Below are 19,042 nucleotides of genomic sequence, written 5' to 3'. Positions count from 1 at the left end.
ACATACTGAAACAAAGGATCCAAAAACAAAATGAAATAACTAAGATCTTAGCATTCTCACTGAACTAATGACAGGCGGTCAAACTTTTATACACTTCAAAGGTGTTATTATTTCTCTCAGCCCCACATCTGACCTTGTGAAATCCAACCATACAACCAGAAGGGTGTGGCTGATGCGCCCCTGACTGTTGTTCTAGATAATCCCGGTGATTACAGAGTTTTCCTAATAAGCGACACACTGTATGAGCCTTTAATGCTGGGAGATATAGTTACATAGTAAAGTGTTTTGTTGTGTGATAATAGCTCTAGTGTCTGAGGAAGAACTTATTATGCAAGAGACTATTGCCCCCCCAAAATTTTCTATTTTTTCATCTCTAAGACCCTTCTTTCTACCACAATATATACAGATATATCTAACTACCACCCAAGGGACTGTCCATAGTAATTCCTTTTAGAAAGACCATCCCCAAAGATAGTGCTGGTCCTTTTATAATGACTGGATTTGGGACTCAACAACAGCAGGTTAAATAAACATGTTTATCTAGATTCTACGTTAAGAGATGACAAAGGGAATGTATGGTCACTTTGTGTTCAGAACGGCTCTTTTAATTAATCTGTGATCTCAATGACGATTTCAGCTACATCAACAAACAATTTACTTATAGTCATAAACAAATTATCTTAGATTTTTCTGCCTTTTAAAGACATATGAACCAATTTATACTTTTTAATGCTATGGAAGCTGTTTGTTTTCAAGTCTACAGATTTTTTTTTTTTTTTTACTTAACCAAGTTTTGGTAGATGAAAATTTACCAGCAGTAACTAAAGGTCTGACATAAATACTGTGCTATATTAGCACATAGGCTTAAACAAAAATTTTTAAAAGTCTATAGAGGTGTGGGATAGGGAGGGTGGGAGGCAGACGCAAGAGGGAAGAGATATGGGAACGTATGTATATGTATAACTGATTCACTTTGTTGTAAAGGAGAAACTAACACACTATTGTAAAACAGTTATACTCCAATAAAGATGTTAAAAAAAAAAAGTCTATGTACTTGGGTGTCTCAGGGCAGAGAAGAAAAGTATGAGTAAAATATGCTACAAATAAACATAACATTAGACATATATGTTAGAGAAAATACAAAACTAAATCAAAGCCACAAAACCACAAAAATCTCAGAATTACTGAGATTTTTTTTTTTTGAAAGTCACTAATAAAATGATCAGAGAAAATTAGGAGATATTTGTTCAGAAAGAATTCAATCTCTGCTGAAACATGAACGTTAGGAGTAAAAAATACACTTACATACAGTAAAACTTTCATAATTAGGATAGAAAAACCTGAAAATACAATTACGTTTCTTGTTAGGGAACCCCTCAAAAGATCCCATGGAAACTTACCAGAAACATCTACTCCATGTGGAAGGTAGGTAGTACAACTCCATAAAGGACCATCTTGACAACTGCTAGGAGAATCTTCTTAAGCAATATTTATGCAGCCAATGACCAAACACGGTTCCACAAACCAGCCACGATACTGACATCTACCTGTGGCTCGCTGAACTGTGCGAGGGTAGCGAGCAGGAAGGGGCCATCTACCAGGACAAGTACTACAAACATAGTACAACAGACACATCCGCCTCCCAGAAGAAACTGACCACAAACAGAGGAAAGCCTTGGAATCATCATTATCCCAAGAAAAGTTTGCAAAGTAACTGGGCTTCGAGACTTTCAAACTAACCTTTCAGCCTAGGACATCTGCTTTTTACTCCATTAACTGGATTAGCAGTTAAAATAGAGTAGAATATAAATAGATAACGAACAGACTTGATATTAATGAAATAGTATTGACTGGTATGTTTTATTTTTGGGTGAGAATATTTAAGTTCTACTCTCTTAGCTAATTTCCAGTATTCAAAACAGTTCATCAATGATAGTCACCATGTAGTACATTAGCTCTTCAGACCTTACTCATCTTATAACTGAAAGTTTGTACCCTTTTACCAACCTCTCCCTGTTTCCCCCACTCCCTGGCAACTACTCTTCTGCTCTCTGTTTCTATGAGTTTGACCGTTTTGTTGTTGTTTTTGTTGTTGTTTTCATTTTTTTTTAAGATTCCACACGTAAGTGATATCATGCAATATTAGGCTTTCTCTGTCTGGCTTACTTCACTGACAAAACGTTTTGAATTTAAATTTCGTTCTGATATAACTAGGCTTGTGGCATCAATCAAATTGCTTCAAATATAAATTAATATTAGACATTTTCATTTCATTATTTTTATGCAGTGTCATTACTCTTCAAGAACTTCAAAATCACCCCAAAGAAATAAATGCTACCTTTGATTCTTCAGAAAAAGAAATGTGCGCTGTTCATTTCGGTATGTATAACTTCACTTCTCTCTCAGTATGTATGATGTTCTGCTACAAAGACAAAATCTATTTTTTCTCCTTGTTATTATTCAGGGCGAACCCAAATTTGATCCATCTATTGCTTCTCCTGCTACAACCTGTGAACCTGCACAGGAAGCCAAAGGAAAATGGGAACCCTCAGGGGAGATCATCCACAGGGAGGAAATTATCCCCTGCAGAGTCAGTCCCCAAGTCAGGATGCTGCTGAAACAATGGAAGACAGAACAATAATCCCATCGCATACTGAGGCCTTAGTGCCTTATTATTTAGTAAAGCCTAATAAACATAAAATGTTTATACAGCAAAATTATGTAAAAAGGCATACTATTATCTAAGACCTGAAAGTTTTCGTAACTGAGACACTTTATAGAAATACGTATTTGAGAAATTAATACAAATTTTAAAGGGAAATAAAAATTTATTATAATTTTTTTTATCATGACATCTTAAAACTATCCTAAAAATGCTTCCAGCATCATGTAAAGTTAAGACAGAATTCAATTAAATTAAAAGTATTTTTTGACAAAAATTTTCTAGGATACACACACACATACACATATTTCAAATGCTTGTGACAAACACTAAATTTTACCTAGTCTAGTCACATGTGTAAAAACTTACCAAATTTGATTATAAGAAATACTAAACAAAATATTTAGAAGAGTGATAAAAGAGATGTTGGGGAATACCACAACAAGTACATTTTTTGTTGAGACTCCACCACTTGGGTCAAAGGGTAAATCAAATATTCTTAGCCTCCCCTCATCTAAAAGGAAGGAAAACTCTTCTTGAGATCAAAACCTAGAGCATTAATGATTCTATGGAATACACCGGCCAAGAGCTAAGTAAACCATCAAGTAAGGAAAAGATTCAGAGTGTATCTCCAAGTTCAGCAAAACAATGGGGGTAAATCTTTAATATGAGGCAGGATTCATAAATTTTATCCCTCAGCTCTATGACGTCATATTTCTAACCGGAGTTATACTTTCAAATAATAAAAAAAGAATAGTGAATAAAATGAAAAGTAGAAAAGAGTGTGTGCAACATTGGCAGTACTAAGGCAATTATGCAGTTGAGCAAAAATCTCAGTCTTAAGGAACAATGAAGGTATTCCAAGATCAATAATAGGGACACAATAAATAAATGATCAAACTGCAGACTTTGGCCTGAGTTTTAGTTTTCTTTGATTTACTAAATGATATTTAAAGTGTCATATACGATTATCCTTAATACTTTTAATACTGCAGGTAGAATTTTGTGTTACTTTTCATGACTTATCAGTGGTTTACTGTTTAATATGCATTTATTAACCTTAAAAAATGAAAGCCAATGAGAAGGTGAGTTTCACGTAAAAGAAAGCCCAATTACAGCCAACTTTAGTGCAAATCATCTAATCTCACGTGAAAGCCAGTGTCATCAGTGGAACAGAGTGCAGCTTGATATTCATAAACTCCACGGGGAAATAAGGATTTACATTATTAGAAAGGGTACTTACTATAACATATTAAAGTTTTTTCTATTTCTTTCCTTAATAGAGAAGTGACAATTAAAACATAACAAAAAAATAAACGTATAGAAAAATGTTAGATTGTTTCCATTTTAAGGTAGAAAAAAATCTAAAGAATTTGCTGCATAAATAATATGGTAGGACAGCGTGCTATGAATCTAAATTTATGCTTCGAAATTATAATGAATACTAATTAATAGTGAAAAAGTTTTGGAGCAATGATGGAATATACTGATCTGTAATGGATTAGAATTTTGGATATCTTAGACAGTAGAAGCTTAGGAAAAGGGTATACGTTTACATCTAAACAGAATGAGATGTCACTGCCTAAATTAATAATGCAAACTTGAAAAATAGCCCCAGGTTCAAAAGACCAATTATAAAATTCTTTTGTAAACAGATCTATATTCACATTTTTCATGAATAATTATAACTACTAAAATTTCTCCACTAATGTTCAATTTATAAAATGAAAACTATATTTTCAAATGAAATTTAAATAATACTTCAGTTTCTAATGATGGTAATCTACCTGCAAATAAGTGTTAATAATGACAAGAACAGGAATACTCTACGGGAATCATGTTTATCTATTTATATTAAGCAGACAAAAATCTAAATATGAAAAAAGTATTTAAATATTTTAAGCAATAAAATATTATGGAAAGATACTGATAAGACAAATACGACCATATTTTCTCAGGAAATATGTGATCATCTTATACATACTTTTATTCTACAGAAATCATACCTACTCCAATTTCTTTATCTTGTGAAAGAAGATACTTTGTTGTTGTAAGGTAGATATGGTAAGCATTTTGTTCTTCCCATGCTATGCAACCAAAACAATCTTTATGAACTTAACTATCTGCTCATTCAAAAATCTTATTCTCCTCAACACGAAAACAAAGGTATCCATTGAAAATTCTACATTTCATTCAGTCACTAACTTCAGGAGTGTTCATATATTTGGAAGTTTTTCATACTCCCGGTCAAGTTAACTTGTCTTTTGTTCATTAGTAAAAGCAAACCCAACCTTGTATATACGCAGAATGATAAAACTGTCCCGTGAACAGAAAGTGTTCAAACTATTTACTTTCAATAATATTCAAATTATTAAAAAGGCTTAAATAAAGATAAAATCACCCTTTTATCAAGGACTTTAAGCATTTCAACAGGAAATTTGATAGCAATCACTAGTTACTAAACATCCTGAGTATTAATTCATAGGAGAGTGACAACAGTCTTAGAAAACACCAGCTCCTTTTTCACGACAGTGCCTCACAGAGGTCTGATACGGACGGGATCCAGCTGGATCCAACGCACTGCTCAATGGACGTGATGCTACTTCAAGGTGATAACTCGGATAGGGGACAAGTAACACGACCTCGACCTTTGCAAAAGTATAATACAATTTCAAGCCCAGAAAACCTGAAATACTTAGAAATATGTTCATGCATACAGAGACCTGAGTGTACCAAAACACAGTACTGATCAGCCAAACAAAATTCACATCCTAATCTTTGTAGTACTACTATTAATAGGCTTAAGTCATACTTCTATGAATTTCTTCCAAAAAAATCATGGACACACACAGAGATTTAGGTAAAAGTATTTTTGGAGTAAAAACCTGAAAATGGCATAAATGTCTAAAAATTTAATAAAGTTATTATTGTTTATCAATCTAACTTGAGGTCATGCAAGTATTAAAATTACATTGAAGAAAAGAGTGGTTTTCAAACTAGGCCTTTTGAAACTCTAAGGTATTCAGTAATTATCTAACAATTGATTTGGGGTTTCTTTTTTTTAACAACTTCAAAAACTGTAAAAAAAAAAAAAAAAAAAATCCACCATGGCATGTATTATAATTTTCAGACACTAAAGACCTTCAAGGCACTGAAACTCTTGCATTACCTCACTGAACAGTATCTTGAGGTTTGTCAGGTCAAGTAAAACCTACAACCATCTGAAGTCCTAACCTGAGAAGAGAGTGAAAACAAGGGCTGATGTGCACAGCCGAGGCCGAGCTCTGGAGAAGTGACCTAGCGTGCTCCTCACCGTACCTCAGCAGCGCTCCTGAAGCTCGTGCCCAAATCATTTGTCTGTTGTAAATGAGCAAGAGGCTGGACGGCTGCAGTGAGCCTCAAGAGCCTGAGCTCCTGACGACCCGGCCCTGCTGAGCGCTCCCTGCAAAGCCATAAACTGGACCCCAAGGCTAATCCAACAGCAACTGTTAGCAAGAACTCCCCCCATTTGAAAACTTTTTGCTTGTCAAACAGTCTTATGTGATATTCGTTAGTGTTATAATAAGTGACCTACAGACTGTAACTCTGAAATCTGTAACTGGTAGATACCACTTTTATCTATTTTATACATGGGGTCTGTACAAGACCTTGTCTGAGGTAACAGTTTTACGACTTAAAAATTATAGTTTGAAAACCACAGTTACACAGGATTAATGACATAAGGTGGTTATACAATTTGTTAAGTGTGAAAAATAAAATTTATAATGAAAGGGCTTCCCCGGTGGCGCAGCGGTTGAGAGTCCGCCTGCCGAGGCAGGGGACGCGGGTTCGCGCCCCGGTCCGGGAGGATCCCACGTGCCCCGGAGCGGCTGGGCCCGTGAGCCGTGGCCGCTGGGCCTGCGCGTCCGGAGCCTGTGCTCCGCAACGGGAGAGGCCACAACGGTGAGAGGCCCGCGTACCGCATAAAAAAAATAAAATAAAAAAAATAAAAAAATTTATAATGAAAGAAACCACCAAAAAAAACCAATGATTCAAAACAGGCATAAAGTACAGACTGAAAGAATATAATCCTAACAGCTAAGAGTGATAATTAAGGGAAATTTTTATAAATTTGTAATTGTTTTCCTGTGTTTTGCAGGGAAGGCAACTACAGTATGACCTCTAATAAGGAAAAAGAGCATTCAATAACGTTTGTTTTTTAAAGAATTCGTATTACCAGCTCCTTAGAATTTCTATGTCTACCTCTAATTGGATCACCCTTTTATTAAATCTCAGAGAAACACCAATCTAGTGTTAGGCAAAGACAGAACTGAGAAAATGTGGAATGAATGAATAATTGATGAATGAAATATACCCGTAATATGTCTGTACTATTAGATGACCTTCAACATAAAACTTAATGCAATAATGAGGATAATAATAGAGACTGTGGCAATATATTTACTGAACACACAGGCTATATCCACAGGAATACAAAAATCTATTTTTCAATGAAGGCTTCAGGTTTAAGGTATATATTCTGACAGGTAACAAAGGCAGGCTGCACTGAAGAACTACCCTCAACGTTTCCACATCCTCATGCACAATAGGGCCCATGAGACCTTCAGCCTCACAGTTGGGCTGCTCAAGGCCCTAAGAAGATGTCCCCCTCAGCTGCCTGCGCATCCCACGGTGTCTCACAGACCACAGTGAGCTTTGAACTCATGCTCACAGGCCCCCGACACAGCGTGATCGAGCCGCAACCTACAGCCGCCCTTCATTTTCCACCAGACCCGGGATACGCGGACCTCGTCACAGAGTAAAACAGGATCATTCACCACTCCTGCTTCTCTGCCCCTGTGCTTTGCGGCCTCCGTGAAGTCACTCTGCAACCTGGCAGATGTCACTTAGCCGCTGTGGCCTCCGTGAGTGGACGGAGCACTCATGACTTCCAACATGCTCTCAGCACAGAAATGCCACGCTGTACCGTCACCTCCCTGCATCCTCACAGAACACACACGTGAGTGAAAGCTACCCATCTTTTAAGCCATGGCTGACAGGCTTTCTCCTCTAGCAGGACTGATCTTGTTCCTTCTCTTTGCACTCCCCTGGCGTTTTTAAATACCACTGATATCTGTACTATAAATATTTACTAACATTACCATTACAAGTCACCCATTATGCTACAATATCCTTAAAGGCAGGAAGCATTTCTTACATTATCTTCATTGTCTAAATGAGTGACTCACTCATAGTAGATGAGATGCCATAAGCATTGAATAACTGATTAATTGGATGGTTCCTTACAATCACTTGAAAGTCAGGTGCACCAATGGATTATAAAACCTAAATGTGGGACTTCCCTGGTGGAGCAGTGGTTAAGAATCCGCCTGCCAATGCAGGGGACACAGGTTCGAGCCCTGGTCCGGGAAGATCCCACGTGCCTCGGAGCAACTAAGCCCATGCTCCACAACTACTGAGCCCACGTGCTGCAACTACTGAAACTTGCACGCCTAGAGCCCGTGCTCCACAACAAGAGAAGCCACCGCCATGAGAAGCACGCGCACCACAACGAAGAGTAGCCCCTGCTCGCCGCAACCAGAGAAAGCCCACGCGCAGCAACGAAGACCCAACACAGCCAAAAAAAAAAAACCAAAACCTAAATGTTAAGATTGTAAAAAATGGAAAAGTATTTTACATTTTTAAAAACAGTCACCAAAATTAGGTGGTGTAATAAACTCCCACTCTGAATATATGAATCGTGCTTTAAATCAAGCTAATTCACGTTAATCAAAAACACAATTCGTTTACGGTGAGTTTAACAGGATTTTCACCCACCATGATGACCCACTTGATTCCACTTGCTTCATAATGGATCGTTACCTGTAGTCACACCAGGGGCACCTGTAGGGCTTCTCTCCTGTGTGTACCCGCTTATGCCGCGTCAGATGAGATTGGGTCGTGGAGGCAAAGTTACACTCATCACATTTAAAAGGTTTTTCTCCTGAAATATATCAAGAAGAGTTGTAGATGAATAATTACAAATATTGGAAATGAAGGGCTTAATCTGTTATGAACAATTAAAAAGACACTCATTTCCATGAAATCTTAAGACTACACATACTTAGGATATTTGAATATTTATTCACAGAGTGAGAAAGTTAGAAGATACCATTGATTTTGATTTCTCTATGAGAACAGAAGCAAGATATACATTATGGGGCTTCCCTGGTGGCACAGTGGTTGGGGGTCCGCCTGCCGATGCAGGGGACACGGGTTCGTGCCCCGGTCCGGGAAGATCCCACATGCCGCGGAGCGGCTGGGCCGTGGGCCATGGCCGCTGGGCCTGCGCGTCCGGAGCCTGTGCTCCACGGCGGGAGGGGGCCACAGCAGTGAGAGGCCCGCGTACCGCAAAAAAACAAAACAAAAAAAGATATACATTATGCAGTTCACATGTAACTTATACAAACAGGATTCTAAATTATCTAATCTAAATAGAAACACACAGTGAAGCACTCATCCAGATAAAAACATAAATATCAGCTTTGGTTTAGCACTGCATTTTGAGTCATTTAACAAACTGTTAGATTAGGGCCATTATAAAAATCTCAGTGAGGTTAAAACCATGGAAAAGTATGTAACAAAGAAATACTTTGAATACACAGTGTAAAACTTATTAAAATCTTAAAGTTAAATATGAAGGAAAAAAAATAAAACCAAGTGACAAATTGACACCAATTTGAAAAGTGTTATTAGAAGTAAAGAGAAATTATAATTCACTAAGCTGAGTAAAAGGTAAAGAGGCCTCAAAGAAACACTTGAAATAATATTTAACGGCCCTGTAAATTCCACCTCCCCTGTGTAGATACACCTGATCTCTGTGCACATACAGCTCACCCCTGTGCTGGTTCAAGGACCTGCCCAGGACTCACGGCCCTCTGATCAATACCTTTCTCTCCTTCACACACAAACTCAAAGAAATCAGGTCTGACTGGTTTTTAATTCCACTAGCTGCACTGGCTGGTGAGCACCTGAGATGGGGTGATTTAATTTTAATTGATGTAAATTTAAAAACTGATACTGAATTCACCTGTTGAAAAAATGTTTGAAGTCTAGAACAGCTTGGGAATGAGAATGTACTTTTTGACATGTAAATTTTATCAAACCTAAATACTGATCATGAATTACAGATAAAATTATTTGGCCTCTGTATTGAGATGTGCTGGAAGTGCAAAATACACACCAAATTTTAAAGTCCTGGGGGCGGGGGGGGGGGAGAATAAAATATTGGTAATAAGGTTATATTGACTTCATGTTGAAATGATAATAATTTGTATTTGTTTGAATTATCTATTTATAAAAAATAACTTCACCTATTACATTTTCCTTTTTTAAATATGGTTACCAGGCAACTTAAAATGATACATGTATAGCTCACATTACATGTGAACTAGAGAAAAGCTCACCACCTCTTCCTTAAAACACAGTTGTGATATACAGAAATACGCTTGTCAAGAGACATTTTTCCTGAGAAATTTTACATATAGGATGGATTAATTTTACATATGTAACTCCACTTGTTACTTATTTCCCATGTTTTTGTAATAGTTTTATAAGTATACTAACATACAGAAAATGAGGGATGAAATATCTTGGTTTAAAATTACATCTATTCAGCTAGCAACAAAACTATGTCTGCCCTGAAAATCAGAACGTTTAGAAATTTGTCCTACATTCTCTAAGCCTGTTTATATGGCCTTGCCCATAACTGCAGTAACATTTACTGAATGCATACACATCTCATCTGATGGCATTTTATCTGTCATTGCAGCCCAGGGAAGCAGTTAGAAGAAGCCAAAAGGACTTCAATCCCAATCCAGGTTTTGCCATATTTCGCTCCCTACCTGGTAACCCCCTGAACAAGATCAGGAGGAGAATACACCGAACATGGAGACAACTGTGAGGATTAAAGCAGACAAGGCACGGGTAAGACACTTAGGAGGGTGCCCAATAAGCAGTGCTTCATCATTATGGGGACAGGACTGCCTAAACACTGGAAACTGCAAACTACTGTCACAAAGATAAAAGAAGCAGCACACAAATGGCTCTCATCAAGAGCTCATAACCAATAACAAAGTAAAAACTATAATATACATAAAATAATTAATGGCTTCGCAAAGTTAGTGAACTTGACGTAGAGGTATCATTTAACAGATCCTACCAGGGAATATTTGACTTATTCTTGTAAAAAGAAGACCGTATACAAAGCAGAGTAAAAATCTTGGAGTTGAGAGGGGTTTTTGTCTCTTTTAGCCATTTCCCGTATACTACACCCCAATCAAGTGGTCACCCAGGGTCAGCCTAAATAACTCTTTGTTCTCAGTTTCTAAACCGCTGGTCAGGTCACTTAAATTGCTAGAGACAGCTCAATTGTACTGAACTGACTTATACAAAAAAATAAATTTCACGATGATGGCAGGTTTTGCTTTTATTTGAGGGATAAGCCATGATCTTCGAATTGCACAGAGTTAAAATAAAATCGCGCAATCTCTTCACATTTGACACAGGAATATTCTATGTCACAGAAATATACAAACCATCATACACAAGCATATCTGAAAACTTCCTCATTCATTATAAAGACTGACTTGCTCATTAAATTCAATTAAGAGTATCTTAACTGTACACCGATGTCAAAGAATAGTTCACATGGAAAACAGAAACACAAAGGGAGGCACTCACCTGGATGAAAACACTCATTATTAGTTACTTCAGTGCCTTGACATCACCTGTCTAGACCTGACACAGGAGGCAGAACGGAGCTCTCACCACCATCAAGTAATGAACATAAGCAGCGCCACAGAGGTGTCCCTGTGCCCTGTCTTCCTTCTGCTCGGTCCATCCCCACGCAAGCGTTCATTGCTTTCTGTCGCTATGTATTAGTTAGTGCTTTCTAGAAATGTACACACATGGAAACATGCAGTATGTGCTTCTCTTCTGTCTGGCCTCTTTCTCTCAGCTTTATTTTGTGCTTCACTCCCGTTGCTCCAGGTGTAAACACTTGATTTATTTTTGCCGCTGAGTTGTAGAGTAGTATTCATTACGTGAATGTCACGTGTATCCCTTGATATGGTAGGTACATATGTCACTTTGTAAGAAACTGCCAAACTGTTTTCCAAAGTGGTTTGACCATTTTATATTCCTACTAGTTGTGCTTCAGAGTTCCCATCGCTCCAAATCATCACCAACATTCAGTGTGCTTAGTGCCTTAAACCTGAATTTCTCTAATGATGATTTGAGGACAGTTTCATGTGCTTATGTGCCATGCATTTATATTCTTTGGTGAAGTACCTGTTCAAATATTTTGACACTTTTTTAGTTGGTTGGTTTCTTAAAACTGTGTTCTGAGAGCACTTTATATATTACAGATACAAATCCTTTATAAGAGTTATGATATATACATATTCTTTCCAGCCTGTGGTTTGTCTTTTCATTCTCTTCACAGTGTCTTTTGAAGAAAAGTTAATAATTTACAAAGTTTTCAAGTTCTCCATTTATAATTTTTCAAGTTATGATTCTTTTCATTTATGAATCAGGCTTTTGATGTGCTGGTATCTAAGAAATCTTTGATAATCCATGATCACAAAGATTTTTCCCCTACATTTTTTTAGAATTTATATAGTTTTAAGTTTTATATTTAGATTGAGTTCATTTTTGTACATGACATGATATATGGATCAAATTTTATTTTGATTGCATATGGATAGCCAATTGTTCCAGCATTATGTATTGAAAAGATTAAACTGTCTTTGCTCTTCTGTCAGAGCTCAGTTGACCACGTAGGTGTGGGTTGTTTTGTAATCTCTATTCCATTCCATTGATGTATTTGTTTACCTTGATGAAAACACCAGAATGACTTGATCATTGAAGCTTTTTAATAAGTCACGAAGTCAGGTTGTGTAAGTCAAGTTTGTTCATCTTTCTCAAAGTTGTTTGATATTTCACTGTTGCATTTCCATATGAATTTTAAAATCAGCTTGTCAATTTCTTTAAAAAAAAAAAAAGCTTGAGGGATTTGAAATGATCAGTGTGAGAGGAAATAAAATCTTAACAACATTGAGTCTTCCAATCCATGAACATGGGATATCGCTCTATTTAGGTCTTCTTTAATTTCTCTTGGCAATATTTCAAAGCTTCCAATGAAGAGGTTTTGCACATCCTCTGTTAAATCTATCTCTAAAGGTTGTTCCTTGGTCAAAAACAATGGACAAATATATGCATGAGTCTATTCTGCTCCCTTGATCTATCTGGAAATCTTTATGCCAATACAATACTGACATGACTATTGAAACTATATACTAAGACTTCAAATTAGGTAGCTTGAATCTTCCACTTTTAATATCATGAATCTAAGGGGTCAAACAACTTAAAGTTTCGTTAAGCAAATTCACAAATATATTCTGACGTCTCCTTATTCCATTCAAACGAAGTGTTTGAAAGTACGTTGGCATCATACTCACTGCTAACTGGTTTATTCTATTAGCCTTGGTAGACATCGTTAATCTATCCATTTTTCATGGATCTGGCAAGAATCTAGAGGGGTAACATTATGGAGTCATTGTCTGAGTCAATGGTATAAATACAAGGTCATCCAAGCTCCTCAAAGTTAATTTTCTTGGTGAGAAGGTTTAACATAAACACTTAAAAAACATGGTAGATGTATCAATCTTATTTCATTTAAACTTTTATGGCATTTTTATGTGACACAATTTAAACTTAAAAAAAAACTTTTAAAGAATAATGTCATTTAGATTCTCTGTAACTCTAATAATTTGAAGTTCATGTCAAGCTGACATTGTATTGCAATAAACTATCAACTGTCATTTCATGCTGAACTTGACAACACAACAGATTAAACTATGCAGTCTTAAGAAATTGTGAAAAATCTACAGGCTGACAGAGGAAAAAATATAATGCTACCAAAGTATGCTACATACTAAGCTACAATCACTAAGTAAAGGAAGGCTCAAGCATGTCTGGGCCCTTGATGGAAAAGAACTCTGTGTCAATTTAACACAGATTACAGTTTATTCAATCTGTGCATAACAGTTAATTTGTAACTCAATTCTGTTACATGTTCAATACTATTGTCTGACTATGTTCATTGGTATCTCTTTTTTATCCAGAAACGATCATTTCTTCAGGAAATTTCATGTAATTTCTTCAGGAAAATACACTTCAGAAATACAGAAGTAGCTCTTGTTTGTTAGTCTCAATATATAGCAAAATAAATCGATAAATAAATACTTCTAGATTGTAAAATTTGAAAGAAAACCTTAAAAATGCTAAACAAGAATTTCAGTTTCCTAATATTTGTTAACTGCATGAAATGAGATAGGTGCTACGTGAGGAGGTGTACACACTTACTAAGGAAACATTTTTGATGGAGTGATCAAACTGATTTGGTGCATTGGGAACAGTCCTTCTGAATTCTTTGTCATTCTAAAGCCAGAAGCATGAATAAACCTATGAGTGAGATATTAACTACTCTTGAATAATGCTATCTGTAAGTCAACAGGGCTGCCTGCATACATCCTGCTGGTGAAATTTCCTTTCTGCCTGTTTCTCTCACCTAAGAGTATATAGTAGTTTAAATTGTGTTCTTCATACTTTCCTTTTCAAGCGGTAATCTTGGCGAAAATAACCACTGAGGAATATTCTGCACCTGAGGTCCCCGTGACAGAAGAGTAAAAGGAAGCCGGAGGAGGGACACCAGTACCGGCATGGCTTATGGACAGAGAGAGGTGCCCTTTGTGTGTCAACAATCTATCAGATGGGCCAAGCCCTTCTCCTGGAAGCTCGCACCGCATTCCTTTGGGCGGGCTGGTGGTCATTAAGCCGGCCAAGGCTCTTCAACTACATGTGAGGATTTGCTCCTGTGCCCTTGAATCAAGGGTCTCTGACAGGTGACCCTTTTACCAGATAAAAGTAAATCTTGGAGCGGAAGATGTTTTGTGTCAACCCCCTAGACAGTCTGTATTGCAGTGGGGAATTATTTACGCCATTTGGAACCCTTTTGATACCTATCCTTTTCCAAGCTGATTGTAGTTTGGGTGGGCACTCTGTAGTAGAAAGGTAAACCACGTCAAAGAGGAATACATCAGAAAAACACAGATTTTAAATGAGCCAAACAAATCTGGGCTTGAAAAAAAAAAGTTATGTGTTGCTTAAACATTATAAATCCAGCATAAAAGCTAAGGGCCTAGACCGAGTTGTACTAAGCTGCTTGGCTTAGTACTGTTTGGCTAAGCTGTTTGAACTGACTTTGGTATTAAAGAATCATGTTTGATTTGTGCCACAGAGGCAGATAAATGCCAAAAAGACAGATGCCTCTGTCTGTGAGACATTGTTCTATATAGTATAAAGTTAATAGCAAAGTAATAAGGAGCCTCTGGACCTGACATAAAATATAAAGTTGTGCCTGCTCGATGCAGGTTCATGATCGATCACCTGTAAACGCCTGTGATCACAGCATTACCGGCCCCTCGGCAGCGGGAAGAGGGGGCACGGCCACGCTGCAACGGCGGCACCGGGGAGTCTGCTGACGCCCAGGGCCACGCCAGGGCGACACCATCTGCATGGCAACAGTTCGGGCATCAATAAACTGAAACCTGAAGAATCAGAAAATGACCGCCATCCACTGGGCTCTTCTGCCATCTCTTACAACAAAACTGTAAATCACTGGATTTAAAAAAAATGTGATCACAGGTTGCTACTACAAACTTAAAATAGAGTTTTATGTTTACCAAGTTTGAGTTTTCAACATTATATTAACATTGGATATTTCTTGACTCAGTAATAATCCTTATCCCATATAGAAATTTGAATCATATAAACTTAAGATCCAAAATGAATTGCTAGCATTAATTTTCACTGATCTTATAAATACCATAATGGGCATTAAAGCCCCTTGTAGCTAAGCGCTAAATATAGCATATCAAGAATCAAAATGTACCATAAACAACATATTTCATGTATTTTATGTTTATGCCATTTTGAGTATAACTGCCAAACTCAACTATTCTCATGGAACCCAAGTAAAAGTCTAGCAATGAGTTACAAATTCTGTTACCATATGATTTATCATCTAAACTAGAACACTTTTTAGGGTAAAAAGTGGTTCTATTAATAGTTACGAGGAACATCACCAAAAATCAGCACTGTCCCAGGCACATATAATTCAGAAGTTAAAGTAATTACTTATAAGACCTATTACAGCATATCAATAGGTAATCAACTTTAATAGATGTTTAAAACTTTTCATCCTTATGTGTTCCTAACCAAGGCATCTAGTTTATTTTGTTGAATCACCAAGAATGCCCATCATGGAAAAAAAAAAAGGATTCTCTTCAATGTCCTTATCTGCTTAACTTGCCTCTTCACTGCTTTCCATTCTTTTTTTTTTTTTTAAGATTTCTTTTTTTTGATGTGGACCATTTTTAAAGTCTTTATTGAATCTGTTACAATATTGCTTCTGTTTTATGTTTTGGTTTTTCGGCTGTGAGGCATGTGGGATCTTAGCTCCCCGACCAGGGATCGAACCCGCACCCCCTGCATTGGAAGGCGAAGTCTTAACCACTGGACCGCCAGGGAAGTTCCGACTGCTTTCCATTCTTAATCGCAAAAATACCTGAAGCTGCACTGAGCTACAACCACATCTACTTGGTTCCAACCCGCAGAGGGATTGCTGGCTAGAGAGTCAGGTGGTTCCGGAGGCTGAGACAAAGATGGGAAGGCAGGGCTGTTGGTAAGCAGGTGAGAAGCAGCTAAAAGGTGGCGTGAGCAGGAAAGCAGACGGGGAGGGACCGACTGAGAGGAAGGCGGGCCCCCCAGCTTCACCCCGGCTCACGGACCACCCCCAAGACAGGGCTCTGCTGCAGAGAAGCAGCTGGTATGTCTGCACACCGAAGGCCAGACCCTGTTCTCCCCCTGCTTGACACGACTTTACAGGACACCTGATCCGTAAGACACGCAGCAGGCTTACTTTATAAATACGTAAAAGCAGATGAATTAAAATCTTGTATTATTCAAGCACAATTTTCCGTAGACCCTCAAGTACACAGAGTTTACAGAAGTCGAAAAGACAGGCAATCCAGGGCCAAGAACGAATGCGGGGGGTCCCCCTGGACTGGCTGCCTCCTGAGCAGCAGGCTGAGGGCCGGGTGGCTGGACTGACCTGTATGCTGCCTGCGGTGCTTGGTGAGGGCATGCCGGGTCCCGCCAGCAAAGCCACACAGGTCACACAGGAACGACTTCTCGCCTGTTGCAACAATAAACAGATGAGGGACTGTGGAGGTCACAGATCATTAAAACATATCTATCAAGGCTTTCAGGGTTACTAATTCCTCCAATCAAATGTTTCCATGTAAATATGTCAAATGGGAATGAAATTACCACTGCGGTTTATTGACTGTGATAAAATCTGAAAAGCACCACTGAACATAATTACATACTTGTCAGACCCATAAAAATTAGCTTTATTATCAATGGAATGGTTTTGTACAACTTCATTTCTGGTAGATGTCTTCCAGATGGGGCTGCTTTATGCACTTGAACAGTTTTTATGCATATCCTGATTTTTCACAATTCCCATACATCTGGACTTTCTGAGCTGACTAAAGGTTGCTTGGAACTGTTAATATACAGTATACATGATTCTGCTTAAATAAAACATACTGAATTTTCTAACAACTGAAGGATATTGAATCGGTTTTACGTGATTCTATCAGCATCTTCTTTAATAACTTCCTACTTAACAATATGAATTAAACAGTTTCCCTGAATATACTGAAGATCCCAAGTAACAATAAAATCTACATTACTCAACTCAGTGCTGTTTATGTTCCTCAAACTTTCATGGCACAAAAAAGGAAGTCTAGGGATTGCTAAAGAAATTGTATAAAAACTCCTGGGCTTCCCTGGTGGCGCAGTGATTGAGAGTCCGCCTGCCGATGCAGGGGACGCGGGTTCGTGCCCCGGTCCGGGAGGATCCCACGTGCCACGGAGCGGCTGGGCCCGTGAGCCGTGGCCGCTGAGCCTGCGCGTCCGGAGCCTGTGCTCCGCAACGGGAGAGGCCGCGACAGTGAGCGGCCCGCGTACCGCAAAAGAACAAAACAAAACAAAACAAAACAAACTCCTATTATTCATCTTTAGTGATAACTCTTGACTGGAAAACTCTGCAACAATTAGAGTCAGATTTGGCAGACTTTGTTAAAAATGTTTAAATGCTCATTTTAAAAAACATTTTTACACAAGCTAACATTCTGCCCTACAGTCTATAAATGCAATCTCTCTCTATTCTACAGCATATTTGGGCAATAAGTGCTGGCACCTAGGCAGTTTATCCCATAAGGCTCCCAAAGAAGAGAAAAGGAGAATAAAAATGCTAACACCTTGGAGAGAGTCAGTGAAATTATAAAATACCTTTCAAAAATAAAACAAATCATTTTATCTATCTTTATCTACTTTACTCATGTGAATGTTTAATGCAACACGTCTTTCAAGGGTTTTTGCCCACGTCAGCCTGCTTTGTTCTAAAATGTTTAGGTGTATCACAATAGAAATTTAGCTTGAGGTGTTGTGGAAATGGTAATTGCCTTTTTAAGGTTAGAAAAAACAGTAAACATAGGAAGGTAGAGTAACTACCGTAATCAGAAAGAGTCTTCCCTTTACCTGAGAGCAATACTAGCTTCTCTAATTTAAATGAACATATAATAATAAAGAGAGTTTTAACCAAATTATGTTTAATCTTATTTCCCCATGGTACGTTAAAATGCTCATTATTATCATTTATAGAATAAAGCTGAATTTAAGTATTTTTCCTATCTTTACTTTCCTATTTTGGGGTTAAGTTCATTCCTTGGCATCATTATATCAATACAGAAAAAAAGAATAGAGTAGATGGGCTGTGAAGAATAAAGTTTAATTACAATCACTCATTTAATTATTTAATCAATTTGAAATATAAATCGTTCTAACTAGCTGTATTATCAATTAAATAACACTGAAAATAGACTTTGTAAAAAATCCCCAAAGATAATTTGCTCGTTAATATTAACATACTATTCCGTGTTGAGACAAAATTGTTCTCTACAATTTACCCATCACCACAGCTTTGTGGGCATTAACCCCTTCGAGTGTGCGGAAATGTGTGTACCGTGGTCCACACACGCACACACAAGATCACACACACCTATGCATCTGGTGGTGTGTGGCGGAGAAGAGATTGGTGCTATGCTACCCAGCCAGCAAAATACCTCATGAGGAAAGAGTATTCTTACTATTTCTGGACTCAAGCAGACTATGATTCCTTTCCCTCGTTTATGAACTTCTTTGCAATCT

At 37.7% G+C, this 19,042-nt stretch overlaps 1 protein-coding gene across 12 annotated transcripts in view; it reads right to left on the bottom strand.

The window, feature by feature from the left end:
• ZNF407 (zinc finger protein 407) overlaps nt 1–19,042 on the bottom strand; it is a 537,200-nt gene that overhangs the window by 280,646 nt on the left and 237,512 nt on the right. For all 12 annotated transcript variants that reach the window (XM_055080461.1, XM_028480250.1, XM_055080463.1 and 9 more), the window contains exons 6-7: nt 16,878–16,961; nt 8,525–8,645 (exon numbers count right to left, since the gene is read on the bottom strand). In XM_055080461.1, the coding sequence (XP_054936436.1) occupies nt 8,525–8,645; nt 16,878–16,961 (205 nt within the window). The remainder of the gene's footprint in view (nt 1–8,524; nt 8,646–16,877; nt 16,962–19,042) is intronic.

Source organism: Physeter macrocephalus, chromosome 19 (genome assembly GCF_002837175.3).
Source record: "Physeter macrocephalus isolate SW-GA chromosome 19, ASM283717v5, whole genome shotgun sequence".
NCBI lineage: Eukaryota > Metazoa > Chordata > Mammalia > Artiodactyla > Physeteridae > Physeter > Physeter macrocephalus.
Note: the sequence above shows the minus strand (reverse complement) of the source record. Positions and strands in the feature narration are given on the sequence as shown.